At 38.7% G+C, this 22,017-nt stretch overlaps 2 protein-coding genes across 2 annotated transcripts in view; both read left to right on the top strand.

Annotated features, from left to right (window-relative positions):
• The first annotated feature begins 19 nt into the window (after positions 1-19).
• Positions 20-3,020, top strand: LOC107596872 (SWI/SNF-related matrix-associated actin-dependent regulator of chromatin subfamily E member 1-related-like). The gene is given in 5 exon segments (XM_016287725.1): positions 20-116; positions 299-542; positions 545-904; positions 995-1,127; positions 2,528-3,020. Coding segments are annotated over 5 exon segments (828 nt in total). The 5' UTR covers positions 20-38; the 3' UTR covers positions 2,541-3,020.
• A 1,052-nt stretch (positions 3,021-4,072) lies between these two features.
• Positions 4,073-22,017, top strand: part of LOC107596898 (protein unc-13 homolog A-like) — a 60,437-nt gene continuing 42,492 nt past the window's right edge. The window contains exons 1-4 of the mRNA XM_016287754.1: positions 4,073-4,388; positions 18,087-18,116; positions 18,215-18,314; positions 21,458-21,575. Of these exons, the coding sequence (XP_016143240.1) occupies positions 4,367-4,388; positions 18,087-18,116; positions 18,215-18,314; positions 21,458-21,575 (270 nt within the window). The 5' untranslated portion in view covers positions 4,073-4,366. The remainder of the gene's footprint in view (positions 4,389-18,086; positions 18,117-18,214; positions 18,315-21,457; positions 21,576-22,017) is intronic.

Here is a 22,017-nt window from a genome sequence, read left to right on the forward strand (position 1 = left end):
TTGTGTGTGTGTGTTCCAGAATTTTCTGAATTCATGTAATGGGTGGTGTAAAGCAAGAGCAAACGGATGCTCCTGCATCTAAAGACTCTCAACACACAGATAATGCACAAGAGGAGGTAAGATCAGGACTCCTTAGATTTCTTCAATAACCTTGTCTATTATGTATAACAGAGTAATTCAGTTATGTGATTGAATCATTGTAAAAGGTTTTGTGGTCAGCATAGTCAAGCACACTCTTATTTTCCTCATATACTCTTCCCAAATGTGATTCATATCAATTTGAATTGATTTGTTACAGAACCAATCGACTTCACAGCCGGTAAAGAAGCGAGGCTGGCCAAAAGGGAAGAAGAGAAAGAAGGTGTTACCAAATGGCCCCAAGGCTCCGGTTACTGGCTACGTGCGTTTCTTGAATGAGCGACGGGAACACATCCGAGCACTTCACCCGGATCTTCCCTTCCCAGAAATCACCAAGAGACTCGGAGCAGAATGGAGCCGCTTGGCTCCTCATGATAAACAGGTATTTTTTTGTGCGCGTGAACTGATTGTCCAGATGTTTCCTTTTAAAGGAATATTTCACCCAAGAATGAAAATTTGCTGAAAGTGTACTCACGTTTTTTTTTTTTCTCAGAACACACCATAAACATCAACGTGGAAAGCTATATTCTTAAAATTGCGCATTTCTCAGTGCGAGAAGCTGAGCTGCGGCGACTGCGCAAGGCTAATGTGGAGTTCGAAGAGCAGAATGCGGTTCTCCAGAAGCACATTGCTGACATGTTCAGCGCTAAAGAGCGACTGGAGGCTGAGCTGGGCCAGGATGAGCTTCGCACGCAAGCTCTACAGCGCCACCTACAGGTGATCAAACAGACACTGGTCAACAGCCTGGCCACTGTGCCTTTGCCAGGTCAGTACTGTACTGTGCCCATATTACCAGTACCATGATAGATGATTTTTCTGATCGCAGGGGGAAACAGCTTTGTTTTTTTTTGTTCAGGCACAGGCGAGACGCCATCAGTTGGAACGCTGGACTCATACCTGAGTCGCTTGAGTAGTGCTTTAGAGAGCAGGCCTCATGAGCATCGCGCCTTAGTCCTCAAGCTACAAGAGCTCTTAGCTCACCTAGACAGGTAACGATTCATTCAACAGGTTTGCGATACATATATCAATTTCTTCATATCGAAATAACAAGGAACAATAAATAATATATATAGTATATATGTGATGCGATCTAGGAAAACCCAACACATGGTGAAATTTTACCTTTTTTAGGTTACCACATGATACCATGTGAAAGTTGGGTTCAAGCCCTTTCCAAAACTGTTTTTATTTTGTCCATAGCTTGAACGAAACAAAAGTGATGGCTATCTGAAGTTGGCTGATAGCTATGATTTTCCGGAATGGAATTTTGAGAAAAACGGGTTTAAAGTGAGATGGGTTTCACTTCTACTTAACGATCGCTGTCTGTCAGGAGCGCTATACTGCATCATTGCACAAACAGACTAGCGTTACACTGAAGAGGGCAGTTTTACGTTGTTTATCATGATGGGCTTAGTCTCCGAACTTTTGATCACCTTCTCCGCCATCTCACGATATTAAAAAAATAACAAAATAAAAAAACTTTGCGTGCCGTAGTTTACACAGGACTGGCGGGAAATGTGCATCGATACACCTTTATTATATATGTTACGTTGTTTATTTTGATAGGTTAACTTTTTTGTGGTGGTAAGAGAAAGCACCTCCGCAGCGCGTTCTTAACATAAGAGAAAGTATTTTCTGCTTGCGGCAATAAATCGTTATTTTTCTGCACTAAACAAGTACATTTTGCCAAGATATTTTCAGATTAACAAAATAAAAAAACTTTGCGTGCCGTAGTTTACACAGGACTGGCGGGAAATGTGCATCGATACACCTTTATTATATATGTTACGTTGTTTATTTTGATAGGTTAACTTTTTTGTGGTGGTAAGAGAAAGCACCTCCGCAGCGCGTTCTTAACATAAGAGAAAGTATTTTCTGCTTGCGGCAATAAATCGTTATTTGTCTGCACTAAACAAGTACATTTTGCCAAGATATTTTCAGAGATGATAGACAAGATGTTATAGAATAATAATTTAATGAAAACCTAATTTTGACGACAAATTGACAATCAACTTATTTTTCTAATTTTACTGAAAACGTCCAAGCGCAACATCCGACAGGTTTTCCCAGATCGCAACACACACACACACACACACATATATATATATATATATATAATATAATTTTAAATAAAAAACACAATATTTTGCTTTGGAATTAGAAGTAAAAATTTCTCAAATTAAAAATAAAGTAACAATGTAAATGTACTTTGTTACTGTCCACCACTGCATAAGATCATACATATGCTGCTGGAGATATATTAGTTGATCAGTGTATGTGTATGCGGGCTCCAGGGTCCAAGACAAATTACCCCATTGGGGACAATAAAGTGTATTGAATTGAATTGAATTATTACATTGTTATCTGGTTCTTCTTTATTTTCCTCCAGTGAGAAGCTTTGAAAGCATGTCTACAGCTGTGGTGGATCTAGATGTCCCAAGAATTGGGAAGACCTGGGATCACCATGCTCTACCTATGATTTTTCTGCCTTCCAGGGTGTAATGGGCCATACAGTTTAATTGGATATTTTTACTCGCCAATAAGCTAATTTGTAACACTGGTGCCGGCGGATTCTAAACTCATGTAATGTAATCCATCATATTATTGCTGTTTTGACAATTACAGCAGCTCATTTAAAGACTAAGTCCATGTAGAATCATGGAAAGCATGGTTTAAAGGCATGCTACGATTTTTACAAAGTAATATTGTCTTTACTAAGTTGTAATGAAATGTAAAGTGCAGTGTTTTACATCGGGTGACCTAAACCCTTGCTGCACAGTGCTGTGGATTGCATGACCCTGAGAACTGCACCATGAATTTTACTCTAAACATTGAGTAGCATTCCTAATCATTATGGTTTCTGAATTAAAATTCCTAAATAATGTTTGTTTTCGGTTGCATTCCCTTTTGAACGAACCAGAAGTCAGTTGGCATTGCAAAGGGTGATGAATTCTAGCATTAAAATATTTCAAGTGGCAAGAGTTTACACAGCTTTGGTGATGTACTTGAATGGATTTTTGTTTTTTTTTGGATTGTATCAATTATTTTAATATGAAAAAAAAAACTTGTGGTGGAAAAAAAGATAATAAAGTCTGGCAAGAATTATTTAACTTAACCTTACATTATTCAGCCTTGGGTTGTATGTTTATCCAGTAGAGGGTGACATTGGCCACAGCAAAGAAAAGTCCTATAATCTAAAGAAAAAAAGGGAGTGTTCACTTGATCAAAAGAAATACATCATATCCTTTGGAATTACATTTTATATATATATATATATATATATATATAACAAAATTTTCCTCCAGACCTAAGAATTGAATATGACTTTATCCGTCTTCTTTTACAGAATGCAGCCAAAACGAATGTGAGTCATATAAAATGATTAATAAGTCATACAATGCATTTTAAAAACGAATTAACTCTTAATATTTGATATCCAATTTTATAATATCAACCATTGTTTTTGAAAGACAATTGCAGTACACATTTCTCTGTAGCGTTATTTTATTCAATATTCTCATTAAATTCGGAATTGACATAAAAGGAGATGTTACATAATGTTCGGAACAAACCACCCTCAGTCACCATTCACTTTCATAGCATTTTTTTTTGACAAGTTAATGGAGTCTGAGGCCATCATTCACTCTTCATTTGTGTTTCACAGAAGAAAGTAAATCCTACGAGTTAGGAACATCATGTCAGTGAGTGAATTATGACAATTTGGGAATTACCATTTTAGGGTGAACTGTCCCTTTAAGTAGGTTTTTCGACAGCTTAAAAATGGACCTTGGAGTCTTTCAGTCCCCAAATTTTAATTTCTACCTCATTTTCAATTAAAACCATATTTGTTTAATTGCCGGCCGTTATGAATTCACAGTTCTTAATAATCGCGCCTCGCTTTGGTTAGGTTCTGCTGGAAAGGAGTGGAGAGGCAGTAGCTCTCCTCGCGGCGGCGGTGCTGAACAAGATGGCTGTGCGTCGCGTTACGAGCGGCTGAAATATAATCCGCTAATAATCACCGTCGAGAGGCTGGCTAGAAACACCCTCGAGTCAAGTAATCTGGGCGATTCGGAATAGCAGCTGCTGTTGTTTTTGTATATTTTAGGGTAGAGTTTGATAACGGGAAGGGGAGGTTTCTCAACGTCAAAATAAAATCCCTAAATCGTTTTAACAACAGTTTTATTATCTAAAATAAGGCAAAAGGGCGAGGATAATAATTGATAAAGAGATGTCACTGCTGTGTGTTGGAGGTAAGTGTATTATTTCATGCATGGATGCATACCAGCTGTTGGCTATGCATTATATATAAGAATTGTATATATTTAATGAAACTAAGGGTTAAATATGTCATTGTATTACAAATGCATTGCTTTTAACCAGTCACCTGATACTGCTTTTGATTCAAATGCATGGTTTACAAGCGCGTGTATGCTTTTCAATCTGATCAATGATCAATAATTGATTATATATTCGTCCCCATTGGAGTTTAATATTATTATAGTTTTTTTATATTCATGCAACTGAAGCGGAACTGTATGGTTGCAGTATGAAATGCAAGGCAAAAGGAGTGTCCCCTCTGTGCAATGGTTCTTTTTTTTTCTTTAGTTTAATAACTTACTCTTTTGTTGGTTTGCTTCTCTAGTTATTTTGTCAAATGTGCAGTTTGTTCATAGAGATGCTCTAGAAATGACTTGACTTTCATAGTGTGGTGAAAGCCAGGATTCAGGGGTGTGTTCCCTTGATATTCCAAATGGAGCTTTAGCTTGCTCCCCTGCTCAGTTGGGATCTGTTTTGATGTATGATATATGTATTTTCAACTGTGTTCTGTACAGTGGTAAAATGGCTTTGGAGTTGAAAACCTTCACGATGGATAGACAACGTTACTGGTGTCATTTTCTTTGCCGTAATGACCATCCACATGTACTGAGTGAACTATCGGATACAAATATGTCTAAAATAAAATCCATAATATTTGTTAATCATTATGTGGTCTAAATTGATAGATGAATAAATCAGGGGTCTTCCAACTTTTTTTTTAGCCCTTTTGTGGATCGAGGGACGGACATCTGTAACATACTGTATTAAATCAAATTTTAATATAACAAAAACATTTCGTAATGCTATATTATGCTTACATAGCAAAGCCATTAAAAATCATTACTGATGGACAGGTTTATATACATTCTCATTTGTAAATATTTTATTATATTTTTAAAATATACACAATGAGACATTTAGCTGAACTTTCGTTTCTTATCTTAAGCTTTGGTTTCATTAAAAGTTTTTTTTTAAACAAACATTTTTAATGTTAAAAATGTAACAAATTTGTGATATTTTACTATTAAAATTGAGGCACAATGGGACATTAAGCTGAACTTTAATTTCAAGCTTAAAAAATGAATTTCAATTAAGCTTCGGTTGCGGTTGTTTTACTGTTAAAAATGTAAAAAGAAATAAAAGTGTAATATTAAAGATTAGGCAGAATGACACAGTTAGCTGAACCTTCATATGTTGTTTTTTTTCAGTTATTTTAATTTCAGAAGTAACAATTTCGTATTTATTTTTATTTTATGATGATTATTATTTATTTTAATTTAGCTGTTATTTTTATATCTAAAGTAACAACATTTTAATATTGTAGTATTAAAAATTAGGCACAATGACACCTTCATTTATTAATTTTAGCTTTGGTTGCAGTTATTTTAATGTTAACATTTGTGACGTATATTATCATGTTTCATTTTCATTCATATTACATGTGGATATGTAGAAATTAACATGAACTGAGATTAATAACTGCTGTAAAATTATAGTTTATTGTTAGTTCATGTTGCGTGCAACCTTAGATTCATTAGGGACTGAGAGTATGAATAGCGTCTCCCTGCGTCTGTAAATTTGGAAATACGTGGTGTAAATTTTTGGCTGAATGTATTTCATATGCACTTACTGTTAGTCTTTTTGGTCTGCAGTTTGCAATGGGCCGCTTGCCTGTGTTTTGCTTGCCTTGCTCAGTTTCTTGATTGCCATTTAACGCATGATGACATGCAAATCAGATTGGTCTGTTGTAGAAGATCTGTTGTAGGAGCCTCAGAATTCGAAACGTTACTGTAAGCCATGTTTCTTTGAACACATCCCACACAGACATTCTGATCCATGGCACGTCTGCCACCACTCTGTAATTAAACAGGCAGCGGATTCACAACCAGCGTCTGAAAGTGACAGAGGGTGTGTGGGTGTGTGTCACATAGACTGGCATCATTCTTGGCAGTAACCTGAGCAGATGTACAGTACGGCTTGCCTAATTCCCAGTGGATGTGTTTTGATGATGTTTAAAGTCTTGGAGTCCTGTTACATAACCATCTTTTTGTGTGAATTTTAATGCGTCTTTTCGAAACTCTGATTTGTTTCAAAGGAAAGCATTCTAAGCTATTAGTTAAAACCTTGAAATCATGACACATGCACAAAAGAAATATTTACTCATTTTATGGAAAAGCGCAGCCTTGACATTCTACTAAACATCTATTTTTGTGTATTCCACAGTGGATTTATACAGGTTTATACTTTTTAGTACAGGTTTCGAAAGATATGATTTAATTTCTGGATGAACTCTGCCTGTAATGGCCTCGACTCATTTTCATTTCAATGATTGATTAGAACTTCCTGTTTAACCTCCCAGATATACGACTGTATTGTAGTTACTGCTAACAACAGTTGCCATGTATAATTTAGCACTGATAGTCAATTGCAAATGTTGTAGATTTACACATAGGTATATAAAAAAAATCATATGCAACTGCAGAATTACAGACCTTATTCATTCATTCATAGACATTCATAAGACCAATAACATTAAATCTAGTGGTCTAAATAGGCCAAACACTGTAGTTCCTCAAGGACGCTCTGTTGAGTTGTATTTATTTGATATTATTCATTAAAACAAGACATTTTATTGCATCACAGGAGCATTTTTATTGTTAACTAAAACTATTAAAAATCCCTTTTGTCAATTTATATAAAGCTGTGATAAACATATTATTCATTAAAACAAGACATTTTATTGCATCACAGGAGCATTTTTATTGTTAACTAAAAACTATTAAAAATCCCTTTTGTCAATTTATATAAAGCTGTGATAAAAATTAGATGAAAACCCTAAAATGCTTAAATGAACAAATACCTAAAACAAAATAAGTATTAATAGTAACGAAATTACTAAAACTAAATATGTACAAAATAAAATAAGAAATAAAATGCATCTTTCAAAACTCCGTGGAACACAAATGAAAATTTAAAAAGTTGCCTTGTCAATTATAAATAGAAAACAAATTGTTATTTAAAGTATTAAATAACTAGAAAGAAAAAAAATACACACACACACACACATATATATATATATATTAATACATCTACAAGTTATTTTTATTTAATCTTGAGATTTAGTAATTTTATTATAATATATAAAACGGACTAAAACTCAAATTAAAATGGCATTTAAAATAAAAAAAATAATAAAAACGGACTATTAATAAACACTACAAATATATAAATGATACCTCAATAGCACTTCTTGAGAGCAATTGGTATTTGATATAATGTCATTCAGAATTTCTTTTTCATTTATAGCTCTCTCCTCAGAGAAAATCTGCCTTATTCCGTCAAATTCCAGCATGTATATAAATAGTTGCAGACCGCAGTTCATCGCTGATGGATTACTTTAAACACCTGCATGGCAAATCCTAGCTCTCTTTGAAGCTTGTTTTAATATCATCCCTTCATGCCAAGCTTTTAGCCCCCCCACCCCAAAACCCCCTTCACTCAACATTCACCCTGAAGTGATTATTTTTAGTGTCAGGAAATAGCTCGCTCTGCCCGCGCTTGGCTACACAGAGAGATTAATGGAGCACGAGAGGAAGAGATAAAGAGGCAGCACACGTGCATGCCAGCCACATGGCAGGAAATGGTGTGTGGGAGCATGAGAGAGGATACCCTGGCAGAAGCGGGTGGAGAGAACGACAAATCGTGAGCGGGAACTTTGAGTGGAGGTGCAGCATTGATCATTTTGAGGCTTTCATGATAAATGTCATTGTCCTATCAGCCTTACGGTGCTTGTCTACTATAGCAGCAGACTGGCACTCTGTATGCGCTTTTGTACCGGAGGAACATTTTTGTAATAGTTCCTAGAACTATTGGCGGAAGTTACCGCTTTTTGGTGTGTTCACACCACAGGAACTAGGAACGTATTTAGTTCTAGGAACTCAATTTGGGGGAACTAATTTAGCTCCTACAGAGTAGGGTCTAAAGGGCCTTTCGCACCGCTTTAGTTCTAGAACTAAATGTACAGTACTAAAGTACTGGGACGATTTTGCGCGAACTATTTCCCAGTACGATTTAAAGCAGTGTTTCTCAACCCTGGTCCTGGGCGCCCCCCAACACTGCTCATTTTGTATGTCTCCCTTGTCTGACACACCCATTTCAGGTCCTGGAGTTTCGTCTAATGAGCTAATGAGTTGAATCAGGTGTGTTTGATTAGGGAGACACACAAAATGTGCAGTGTTGGGGGCGCCCAGGACCAGGGTTGAGAATCACTGATTTAAAGGGTTGCATTCGCACCGACAGTGTGTACTAGGAAGTGACGTAAGCCGGTCGACAGCGACGTCATTTGTGCGTGGCGTTCAACAACAGAAACAAAGAAGAACAACGTTAACAACAGGAGGATGGAGGACGCTGTGATCGGAGCTGTGCTTTTGTTGTGTCTCGTGGGTTTCACAATAATGGACATGGAAAGTCGATGTATACGTAAAGCGATTGAAAGAACGGAAAGGAGGACTAAGAATCTCCAACGACACCTGGCAGTGCTACATTTGCTACAAGTGCCTGCACTTCAGCGTCCGTCCATCTATCGCTGTTCTCCATACTTGCGAAATAAGTTGACACAATGTTTACAGTATGTTTACACTGAGTTTTAAATCATGGCGGGTGAGGGCGTTTTCGTACGCGTTTGGCCAATCAATGTCTACTTGCGTCACGGGTAGGACCAGTTGTGCTGGTTAGACCCTGCTCCGGAGTAGGAGCTAATTTGGGCTGTGTCCGAAATCGCCCCCTATACCCTCATTCACTATTCCCTACATTAGGTCACTAATTTAGTTCACTAGAAGGAGTGAATGAAAACGAGTAGTGAATTCGGACACTGAGTGCACCGGAAGGAATGCCACTTTTGCATAGTTTGTGCTTGCTGTTTATTAATCATTTGAAACTAGCAAACTAGCAGCTCCAGTAGTAAGATTAAAGGATTTATCTTGAACTCTGTCACGGAAATTATGTATAAACCCTAATCAAACTATTTAATAATCAATTTACAATGAATGTATACCCGTGTTGTACATTATGCTGTATGCCATAGATGAGCGCTTTGTAAAAATAAACGGATTGATTAGTCAGCTGCGGGCGCCATCTACTGGCGAGATGCGGGAATTCATTCGGCGCGTGACTCTCACGGTGCATTATGGGCATTCTCTAGCCGTTGAGCATGCACCAGTTGTACACTCGTTTTTGCAGTGCATTGTGGGATTGAATGAGTGCACTCGAGAACGTCCATTGTGGTTTCGGACACCACTAAAAATGGCTGTTCCCTCTAATAGTGCCCTATTTAAGGGTATAGGGAGCGATTTCGGACACAGCCTGAGTTCTCGAAAAAGGCAGTCCGGTACTAAAATCGCACCCAGTTCCGGCTGTGCGAAAATGGCAAAAAGTGGATAGTTCCACAATTAGTTCTGGTACTATGAAAAGGTTCCCACGATGCGAAAGGCCCTTAAAACAGTTCGATAGGAACTATCAAAGAAGCAGTGTACGTTGATTGGCTAAACGCATACGAGACACCGGCTACCCGGCATTTTTAAAAAGCCATGTAAAAAATGTACTTCATGAACATGGAAAAAAGTGATAACGGCATTTACCTGTTGTAGGCAGCGTTGTTCTTTTCTCAGCCTCGATGATAACACTGCAAGTTGTCATAGGAGATTTAGTCTAGTTTTCACACTCTTTCAATCATGTAAATTGTGCATTTACATTCAATCTCCGTTATCACGTAACCCACAACACGGGACGACATGACACAACACACACACACACACACATACACACACACACAACAAAATCAGCTCCGAACATGGCGTCCTCCATTCACCAGTTGTTGATATTTGTAAATGCCACAAATAAAGATGTCGCTGTCGGCTGCTTCAGAGTTCTTGCTGCCTGTGTCCTGACATTTTATCCTACCCGTCAGATTGTCCTACCAGGGTTTACTGCGCATGCGCACATCAATATCGCATCCTTTTTCTCACGCTGAATAACAATATTTAATGTATCTGCATTACTGTAAGGGTAGGTTGGGGTAGATGTACACTTTAATAAAACACAATCTAATAGGTAGAAAAAAATATTTATTGTTGGTTTCCTGTAGCTGTATCCCTTCTAGCCACAACCGCGAATATAACACATAATTACTGTATTTGCTTTGCTGTAAGGGTAGGTGTAGACGTTAATAAACCATAATTTTACAGGTAGCATTTTTCATTGTTGAATTGTACTACCCACTGTTTTAATGGGAGGTAGCAAAATCTGACAGGGTAGCACAAATCGACAGAACACCGGTGCGAATGAAACCAGGAAAATGCCCCGAGGAAGAAATTGCTTCTCTAGGAACGACCCTGCTGGCTTGTTCCTAGGACTGAGTTCCTAGAACTACGTGGTGCGAAAGCGCATTATGTTGCTCAAAATGCTAGATCTGTTCCGCTTTGGGGTATGTTTCTGTAACGAGTGATGATTATCAGTACCGTTTCTAGGCAAAGGCAAGCTAGGCGGTCGCCTAGGGCGCCACCAGCAGAAGGGGCAGGGCTCGCAAACTTTCAAAATCCCTGGTAGCCCTTCGGGCAGGTACTCCTCAGATTTTGGTAGCCTGAAAATTAATTTAACTAGCCCAAATAAAATAAAAAAATATATAGAAAATCAGATAGGAGTTTAAATGTCAATCAAAAATATTTTTAATACACAAATATCAACAAATATGAAGGAAGGGATTTTATTTCACTATTTACAGGGTATCTACAGAATTAAAAAATAATCATTTAAGGCAATTTATGACCCTTTTTAAGAGCTGCACAAGTAAAATGAACACAGTATGAGTGGGGTTGGACAATGTCTGTGGTAACATACAGTATTGAGACATAAAATTACATGATTTACAGTTCAGATACAGGTTTTCACAAAAACAGAAATCTTATACAACAGCATTTCAGCCTTTAGACCATTTTTATGAAAAGGGACAAATAAGCATATAAATTACGTTAATTTAAAACATATAAATATTACTGTCTTAATTGTTTAGATTTTTATAAGGCACATTAACGTCTTTCTCGTTTACAACTCTATGTGTTTGCTGCGTAAAAACATGAGTTGATATTTGCATTGATCTGACCATAAACAGCAAGAAAGGCTTGTTGGAAATGCAAATTCATTCTCTGCCACGAGGTGGCGCTTTAGGAGCGCTGAAATATTGCGGTTTACGTGGTTAACGGCTGCACACAAAGCAGCTCCGCGCTCATAAATGCTGCTTTATCAGGAATTATAGGTCAAATTAAATTAAAATACCAACCACACGTTTCTGAGGACAGTCGGTTCCCTTCAGATACATTCAAATAAAGACATCCGCGCCACGTTTTGACTTGAAATGTGCAGCGCTCATATTTATTCAATGACATCATTGCCTTTTGAAGTTTAATCCACTCTTGTCTTTCCGTCCCCAACTGTAAGACCTCTTGAAATTATAATTAAGACATTTCTTATACCATTTAATGTATTTAAAACTTTTTATGGCCTTAAGTTTGATACAACTCACTTTATGAGTTTTTAAGTACCCGCGGGAGATCTGTATTTAAGATAGCCCGTCGGGCAGAGTGGTGATACATTTTGGTAGCCCGACTGGAAAACACAATAGCCCCGGGACGTCGGGCTAGCGATTTTGCGAGCCCTGAGGGGGCACCAATGAGTGCACGTAATGGCGCTACATTTTAGCAGGGTTGTGATAAAGAGTGGCACGGTCACCCTGAAATATTACCACCCCCACTGGATCCCCCAACATCATTGGGCTAGAAGGCCGTAACCATGTCTTGAACATTGGGGGGGGACCAACTTATGTATAATAGGGATGGGCGCTAATAGGGATTTCGCCTAGGGTGTCAAAATGGCTAGAAACGGCCCTGATGATTATGATTACTAATGTAATCGTATACACAAGCGATCACAGGTGGAAAGATGCCAAATTTGTTTCTGAATGCCCACAGTAAAGATACACAGTCAATTTAACACTCTTTCATTAATCCAGCCATTTCTTCAAGCATCCAAACTTCAGCAGAAACTCGAACGATTAGATATAAGATATTTTTTATGACATCCGAGAGCTTCCTGACCCTCCATAGACAGCAAGGGGAACTACCACATTCAAGGCCCAGAAAGTTAGTAAGGACATCGATAAAATAATCCATGTGACATCAGTGATTCAACCGTAATTTTATGAAGCTATGAGAATATGTTTTGTGCGCAAAGAAAACTAAAATAATGACTTTATTTCTTCTCTTTTCAATTTCTTCTCTTCCGTGTCAGTCGATGTGCGTTCACGACCATGCACACGTTTGGTGCTGCTGACGCAGGAGCTGGTTTTCTGACATAGAACCTGGATGTACTGCGCCTTGTTTGTTATTTTTGTTTTCTTTGCACACAAAAAGTATTCTCGTAGCTTCTTGAAATTGCAACCACTGGTGTCACATGGATTATTTTAACGACGTCCTTACTTTCTGGTCCTTGAATGTGGTAGTTCCCTTGCTGTCTATGTAGGGTCAGGAAGCTCTTGGATTTCATCAAAAATATCTTAATTTGTGTTCCAAAGATGAACAAAGGTCTTAGGGGTTTGGAACGATATGAGAGTGAGTAATTAATGACAGAATTCTCATTTTTGGGTGAACGAACACTAAAGAATTAAAGTACCATTAAAGGGGTCCTATTATGCTCTTTTACAAAGTCTTGATTTTGTTTTGGGGGTGTACTAGAACATGCTCTCATGCTTGGTGGTTCGAAAAACGCATTATTTTTCACATAATTTACATTATTAAAATACCTTTCTCCCCAGGCTGGCACAAACGGCTCAATTAGTTCCAGCTTTGATGAAGGTCCGCCTTCCGAAAAACAAAATGTGTTGTGATTGGTTAGCTGTCCCAGGGCGTTGTGATTGGCGAACAGCTTAGACGGTGTTTCAGTACTCTTGCTCTGTCTTTCAACAAAAACAAAGACGTTCGGGCACGGAGGTGAAAAAAACAACGTTCCAGGAGGTCGCACACCGGACGAGAAGTGCAGAGTCGCGCCACATCTTTAAAATTCAAATACTTTATTTTCTATGAGTGTAAGCACACCGCTGCTCTTCTTCGTCGTCTCGTCTGATGCGCTCACTCAACCAAGCGTTCTAACCACGACCTCGCCCCTCCCCATCCCCCAACCATTCAAATTTCTGTAGGCGGGAATTGTTTGTAATGATATTCTAATGAGCCGCTTTGTGATATCACAAAGCCCGGAAACCAAACGCTGTAGTCCAAACGAGCCGTTTGCTGTAGTTCTTGAAAATTGATTTTTTTTTAAATTAAATATCTACCTTTGGAGTGGACTTTGAGATTTGTAACTTTCTAGATCTTTTTTATGCCCAAACATACACACTACACACTGACTAAAATTTAAAAAGTGAAAAGGCATAATAGGACCCCTTTAAAGAACTCCTGGAAATCCTGTAGAACTCCTGAAGTGTTTTCCCATTTTGTGTTCCTTATGCATCAGATGTTCAGCCAACAGTCTGTGGATGTAATGTATGAGGCTTAGACTAGTTGCAGATGATCTAGATCAGGGGTGTCCAAACTCGGTCCTGGAGGGCCGGTGTCCTGAAGAGTTTAGCTCTAACCCCAATTAAACACACCTGAACCAGCTAATCAAGCTCTTACTAGGCATACTAGAAACTTAAAGGCAGGTGTGTTGAGGCAAGCTGGAGCTAAACTCTGCAGGACACCGGCCCTCCAGGACCGAGTTTGATAAATGAACATCTAGATGTTCATTTATTGTACTTAATATCAGCAAGGCTGTGATTTGTTCCTAGCCACAAAATCCAACCTGGAATGAAAAGAAATCACCCACTACTGTGGGCAAACTCTGCACCTCGCTCCAATTCCATACCTTACCACTCACATATTCTCATCTAGAGCTATTAGCATTCATGGAATGCAACAAATTTCAGTGTTTTGGATGCTAGTGTCTCCATTAGGCAGCTTAACTACTGTAGCTTAACCAGCACCACTTCCTTGGTCAGTCAGGTTTACCCGATTATGCTTGTTGACTGGCTTCAACCAAATTTAAGGAAACTGATCTGCAAGGTAGACTAGCAACAAACCAGCACCAACATTCCCCATTCTCAGCAGGAAATTGATGTTCAATTTTCCCCAAGCATTCAAGTGAAGATTTGCAGTATGTTGGCAAACAGACAAATGCAATGCGAGGGTTCCCATTTGGTTTGTTTGTGATTTTATCCGTTTTTTTCATATGCTTTGCATTCGGTATAACTTAGAGCCACTCTCAGGTGTTAAAAATGTCAACCGGTGAGAGTTTTAGAGGAAGTGAGAAATTCTGCACTGAATTTAAAGAGGAAACACTGACTGTGAAGGATTACAGTGGGAAGGCTTGGAATTATTTTAAGGTCCCCTTAACAGGAGGATGCTTCTACCCACACTGAATAGGGGAATATTAATTATGAAAGGGGTCGTTGACGTCACTTGGCTTTAAAAGGAGCTCAGTTGGAGAACTTTTTTTTTTCAGATTTCCCCTAAGCATAACTGACAGTGACTGCCTCTCTAGACCTCTCTGCAGTTTCATAACCACTCAAATTGTTCATAATCTGCACAGAGAAACTTGTTCCCTGGAGATTTTGTACCTTTGCCAAGCTCTGTGTTTCTTTTGTTGCTTGACATGATGGTTTTAAAGGTTTTCATGAGTATTTCTCTTTAACAACACTTTTAAAAAAGTACTGTGGTGCTACCATGGTACAGTAATAGAATCAGATTGTGATTACAAGATACTTTGATATCAGTTTGATCTATGGGCCGGTATGAGATTTTGACGGTATGATAACCTTAAGCAAAAATATCACGGTATTGTCGTTACAGCTCTAAAATGTGTTATTTTTAAATGACTGGGTAAAAAAAAAAAATTTAAATTTTCGACTGAACACAATATATTTTGTTTTTGAGCAACATACAGAATATTAGGAACAGTAGAATTTGTTTTGTTTTTTTTATGAATTTTTTTTAGTTTTATGTTTCCTAAAAAGAAGAAAAATAAAGACTGACATCTTTATTTAACCTAAATCTGTAATTTACAGTTATTTAATTTTAGTTATATAATTCATATACATATAATTTCATATCATTTTGTTATATAATTTCATATACATAATTTGAATAATAACCCAATTTGAAGCAAAAACATAATGTTCTGTTCTGACCAGCTTTGTGAAATTATACTACATGCCTGAAGGAAGCAAACAGCAGAAGCTCTGAATGAGATGCAGATTCACTCTCTGACAGCAGGAGGCGCTTCTGGAACACCAGATGCAGTGTTTCCTTGGTTACCGCTGTAAACAAAGCAGCGCTGCGCTGAAACACTGCTTTAATATGAAAAATACAGAGACGAGATGAAAAGAAAATACCACGTAAACTTTTCTGAAGACAGACAGTTCCCCTCAGAAACATTCATATAAACCCCCAAATAAATATTGAGGATTTTCTTCCAATAGTTTGTGCATCATTAACAGTGAGTGATCTGCCTGCTACAGTATTTTTCTCTGTGCGTCCGTCTTCAGCGTCTCTGGCCTGTGTTAACGGGCGTTTACAGACTTCATATTTTCCCATAAATGACATTTTAAAAAACGATTGCATTGCAACGCAGTTTGTGCAAGTCCAGAACAGAGACGAGTTGCTTGCAATAAGACAAAATCGCGTAAGTTCCAGGAGCAGCTTCTTAAAGGGTTAGTTCACCGAAAAATGAAAATTAGCCCAATTACTCACCCTCAAGTCATCCTAGGTGTATATGACTTTCTTCTTTCAGACGAATCCAGTTGGAGTTATATTAAAAATTGTCTTTGATCTTTCAAGCTGTTTAATGCCACTCAGCGGGTGTTGCATGCATCCGTCCAAAAGCAGTTAAATAAAATGTGCCCATCCATAAAAAAAAAATAGTGTCTCACACGGCTCCGGGGGATGAACAAAGGCCTTCTGTAGGCCTTCTCGATGCGTTTTTGTAAGAAAAATATCCATATTCAAAATGTAATAATCACTTTAATGTAGCTTGCGTTCACTGTTGTAAACTGGAAGCAGTTCCGGGGGAATGACGTATCAGGTCAGCTTTGTGCATGCGCCACTCAGAAGTGACGAACGCTGAAGCACAGGGGAGAGATAAAAACAAAACAACGGTCACTAATTAGAAATACAAAACAAGGATTTGTAAAGAAGAATGTCGGAGGATTTTGATATAAGCCAAGAGGAGACTGGTTTTCCTTTGCTAAAGTAAGGAAACTTTGCTTCCTTTGCTCCTGTTAACAAACGTTGGTTTTCACGAGACTCACTGGCGCATGTGCAGCGCTGACCTCATACGTCATGCTCCCAGAACTGCTTCCCTTTACAACAGTGAGCGCAAGCTACATTAAAGTGATTATTACATTTTGAATATGGATATTTTTCTTACAAAAACGCATCGATTCGCTACAGAAGGCCTTTGTTCAACCCCCGGTGCCATGTGAGACACTTTTTTTTTAATGGATGGGCGCATTTTATTTAACTGCTTTTGGACGGATGCATGCAACACCCGCTATGTGGCATTAGACCATTTTTAATATAACGCCGACTGGATTCGTCTGAAAGAAGAAAGTCATATACGCCTAGGATGGCTTGAGGGTGAGTAATTTAAGGGCTAATTTTCATTTTTGGGTGAACTAACTCTTTAAGTTCTGCCATCCTACGCACACGTGACTGACCGCTCGCTCGCACCAACAGGAGGAGGAGGGTCGTGTTACTCTACACTGCACTCAACCTGAGGGATTCCTACACTTTCAGTCTTTGAGGAGACATGAAAAACAGTGCATACCGCAGGAACGGTATAATGGAAATTATTAGCGGTTTTGAAACCGTGAAATTTTCAAATCGTGGTATACCTTGAAACCGGTAATCGGCCCATGCCTAAGTTCAACTAATGTTCAACTTACGTTCACCTTATACTTTGGTAATGAATGATTATCATAGTATTTATATACCATGGTACCACCATGCAACGCTACACTGCACTCAACCTGAGGGATTCCTACACTTTCAGTCTTTGAGGAGACATGAAAAATAGTGCATACCGCAGGAACGGTATAACGGAAATTATTAGCGGTTTTGAAACCGTGAAATTTTCAGATCGTGGTATACCTTGAAACCGGTAATCGGCCCATGCCTAAGTTCAACTAATGTTCAACTTACGTTCACCTTATACTTTGGTAATGAATGATTATCATAGTATTTATATACCATGGTACCACCATGCAACATGGTGCATACCAAAAAAAAAAAACATTGCAGTGGGACAATGTCCAAAAACCATGATAGTATCATGGCACTTTTTGTTTGTTCAAGCTAAAGTTAGCCAATGTGATTTGCCTTCCCGCTAATTGAAAATCCCTACAAACTGGAGTCTAGCCTTGAGAAATCCCTTTAGCAGAAATGCAAATATGCTGACATTGAATGTGAAATGCGCTGCCTGATATGTAAAGTGTGATTATTTTTAATACCTGTGTTTATTACTTATTACATACCCATCTCTCTCTATTACAGTGAAGAAAGCCAAGCTCGATGGACCGCAAGGTAAGCCTGAAGTCTCACTGTAACTATCTTTCCACAATATCTTTTTGTATTTTTTTTTCCTGCAGCAGTCTATTAAATGCACTGGTATTTCTGTGCAGAGAAATTCAACACGTATGTGTCACTGAAGGTTCAGAACGTGAAAAGCACCACCATAACCGTGCGCGGCAGTCAGCCATGTTGGGAACAAGACTTCATGTTGTGAGTTCCTCTTCCCTTTCTCTTTAACAGTATAAGGAAGGGCTGGAAACAAGTACGCTATAATGCTGATGCAAATGTTTGGGCATTGCATTCCAAGCACAGGGTCCCATTGCGCATCCTTAATGTGTGTTCCCTTGTGGCAATGCCGAGAATGCCATCTGTACATTAATTAAACTGCGTTCAGACACATTCCATAACCTATATCGTGAGAGCTTGAGCTTGTGTAGGTAGAAACATTTGCTGTCACAAACTTGCATAGAGTATGTTTCAAGCCTTACGACTGAGCTGACAAGAACCTTGATGAAGGAGCTATTTCTGTTTTAGCATGTGGCAGTTGGCATTCCCTTGGTAGTGCCAGTCAGGTAGTACCCCCTAATGGTTTTACCCTCAAGGGCCCAAACGTTGCTTAGCACTGACTGCAGTAAATCTTGTCTTCTAAACTTAAGATAGAATATGTGTTGTGGTTGTCCTGAAAGAGCAGACATAAAACATTTAAATAGAGGAGTTCGCTAAGTACAACAAAGTAATATCTTAAATTTAGACATTTCAAAAGCCTTGGATGAGCTCTTTTGACTTGGGCTAGTATGCCCATTCAAGCACCCAGAACGTATAAGAATCAATCTGCATTACTTGTCCTTGCAATCACCGTAGTAGCCACTAGGGGTGTAACAGTATGTGTATTTGCCCCAAACGGTCACGGTTTGGTTCATGCAGTCAGACGACGAATACAGGCGGTCATAGATATCAATCCAGAAGGGGGCGCATGCAGTAATGCAACGCTAACGTCACAACAGGAAAGAGCAGAAGAAGAGGCGATCTATGCATCAACCCAAAACAAGAACGGTACATTCAGACGGCACACAAGAGCTTGAAGAACCGCCTGCTTGCTTTAAATCAGCAGTGTGGGAAAGTTTAGGTTCTAGAGATGCACCAGTCGACCGGCTATAAATTGGAACTCGTTTTGGGTTTTATTTTGGCCGATCTCAATTCCAGAATTGCACGCAAACTGCATTGTAATAATTTCCCAAATGTAATTTGTGTGGAATTTTTATGAAGTCTGTAAACAGGAGAAGATACTGTACCAGGCAGGTCAAGCTCACTGATCGTGATGCTCGAAATATAGGAAGAAAAATATTTTTGGGTTTATATAGGAAGCTCTATATCGCTGCTGTTCCATAAGCACCACCTACTGTCAGAGAATAAATTTGCATTTTAATTCAGTTCGTCTGCTGTTTTTGTTTTGTGCAGGTGTCTTATGTAGCATAATTTCACAAATCTAAAGTCAGACCATTTAGTTTTTGCTTTAAATCTTGAAATTCTACAGTCTAATTCAAATAAAAAAACAACTGCTCATGCTACATATATGTAGCACTACTGTCTGTTCAAAATAAATGAAAAAATGCATCTCCTGTTGTACTGAACTCGTATCGAACCGTGACCCCAAAACCTAAGTACGTACCGAACTGTACCATTACACCCCAAGTAGCCACCCAGACCACCCTAGCAACCAGTTAGAACAACCTAGCAACACACTTACATCCACTCACAAATAAGAAAATGTTTTTGCTCTTGCATTTTGTTCAGAATGTAAATGTCTAATACATACATTTACAAACTTTTGAGACATTGAGAGCAAAACCACGAAAGCATCTTGTTGACACTGCAAAATTCTTTCCAACTTCATCTTGAGTCATCTGTAAGCCAGATCTGCTTCAGCACCTCTATATCTTGCTGTGTAATGTCTAACGCAGCATCACCACTGTCCCCAAGATTAGCCCCTGAGGTATATAAGAAGGATTGGTTTTGATATCAAAGTTAAGGCTATTATTAGGATTTGATGCCGCTTTAGAGACCGTAGTCCTATGGAGCTTCACATGGAGTGGCACTGGAGATGCCCAAGGCACAGATGGCATTGTTGTGACAAGAACCTTGATGAAGGAGCTATTTCTGTTTTAGCATGTGGCAGTTGGCATTCCCTTGGTAGTGCCAGTCAGGTAGTACCCCCTAATGGTTTTACCCTCAAGGGCCCAAACGTTGCTTAGCACTGACTGCAGTAAATCTTGTCTTCTAAACTTAAGATAGAATATGTGTTGTGGTTGTCCTGAAAGAGCAGACATAAAACATTTAAATAGAGGAGTTCGCTAAGTACAACAAAGTAATATCTTAAATTTAGACATTTCAAAAGCCTTGGATGAGCTCTTTTGACTTGGGCTAGTATGCCCATTCAAGCACCCAGAACGTATAAGAATCAATCTGCATTACTTGTCCTTGCAATAACCGTAGTAGCCACTAGGGGTGTAACAGTATGTGTATTTGCCCCAAACGGTCACGGTCATCTGTAAGCCAGATCTGCTTCAGCACCTCTATATCTTGCTGTGTAATGTCTAACGCAGCATCACCACTGTCCCCAAGATTAGCCCCTGAGGTCTATAAGAAGGATTGGTTTTGATATCAAAGTTAAGGCTATTATTAGGATTTGATGCCGCTTTAGAGACCGTAGTCCTATGGAGCTTCACATGGAGTGGCACTGGAGATGCCCAAGGCACAGATGGCATTGTTGTCTGCACCCTGTTTGGTTTTTATTGCTATTTTCTGTTTCTTTTTCCATTTAATATAGTGCCCCTGTTAAAATGGATCTTTTTTTGTCATCCACTGTTCTCTGGGGTCTGGTTTTTCAGCATGTCGAATCGAACTAAAACTACTGAGTCTTGCAGTTTCTCCACAGTATTTCAGAAACCTTTGCCTTAGGTCTCTTTATTTTTAATGTGAGTTTATTAACTGAATAGATGCCCAAGGCACAGATGGCATTGTTGTCTGCACCCTGTTTGGTTTTTATTGCTATTTTCTGTTTCTTTTTCCATTTAATATAGTGCCCCTGTTAAAATGGATCTTTTTTTGTCATCCACTGTTCTCTGGGGTCTGGTTTTTCAGCATGTCGAATCGAACTAAAACTACTGAGTCTTGCAGTTTCTCCACAGTATTTCAGAAACCTTTGCCTTGGGTCTCTTTATTTTTAATGTGAGTTTATTAACTGAATATATATGAAACAGTCATAGCAGTATAGTCTCCATATCATCATAACAACACATGAACATCTCTCTCCATCTCTGTTTCTCAATACTACCCTTCACTTCATCTTCTAGTGAGATTAACAGGCTGGATCTGGGCCTGACAGTGGAGGTATGGAACAAAGGACTGATCTGGGACACCATGGTTGGCACATTGTGGATCCCTTTGCGCAGCATTCGACAGTCGAACGAGGTACAGCCCAGATGGCCTGCCTGGCCCCCAACAGCTTGCAGCTTTTCTCACCCTCTGTAGAGCTATATGTGTAGATCTGTAGCTGATGCCTAGCATTGGCTCTCATTGCAAACATGTTGCAGAAACCATTCCCTGTAAGATACTATATGTTAATATTTGTAGGGGTGCTCCGATCAAGATTTTTGAGGCCGATCCCAGAAAGCAGTAACTGCCGATACGATCACCGATACCGATCTTTTTAAAGCCTTATTTTTATCATGTAGAATTATTTATAGTAATAATTCAATCAGGGTTTTTAGACATTTATCCAGGGCCTGAATTTCGTTTTTGAAAATGGGGAGAATTTCCCTCTTATAGGTGACTCTTGTGAAAGGTTTTTTTTTTTTTTTTTTTTTTTTTTGGGGGTATTAGGGATTCTTTTTAGAATTTTTGTAAAATATAT

Source organism: Sinocyclocheilus grahami, unplaced genomic scaffold (assembly GCF_001515645.1).
Source record: "Sinocyclocheilus grahami isolate Dianchi unplaced genomic scaffold, SAMN03320097.WGS_v1.1 scaffold224.1, whole genome shotgun sequence".
Lineage (NCBI taxonomy): Eukaryota > Metazoa > Chordata > Actinopteri > Cypriniformes > Cyprinidae > Sinocyclocheilus > Sinocyclocheilus grahami.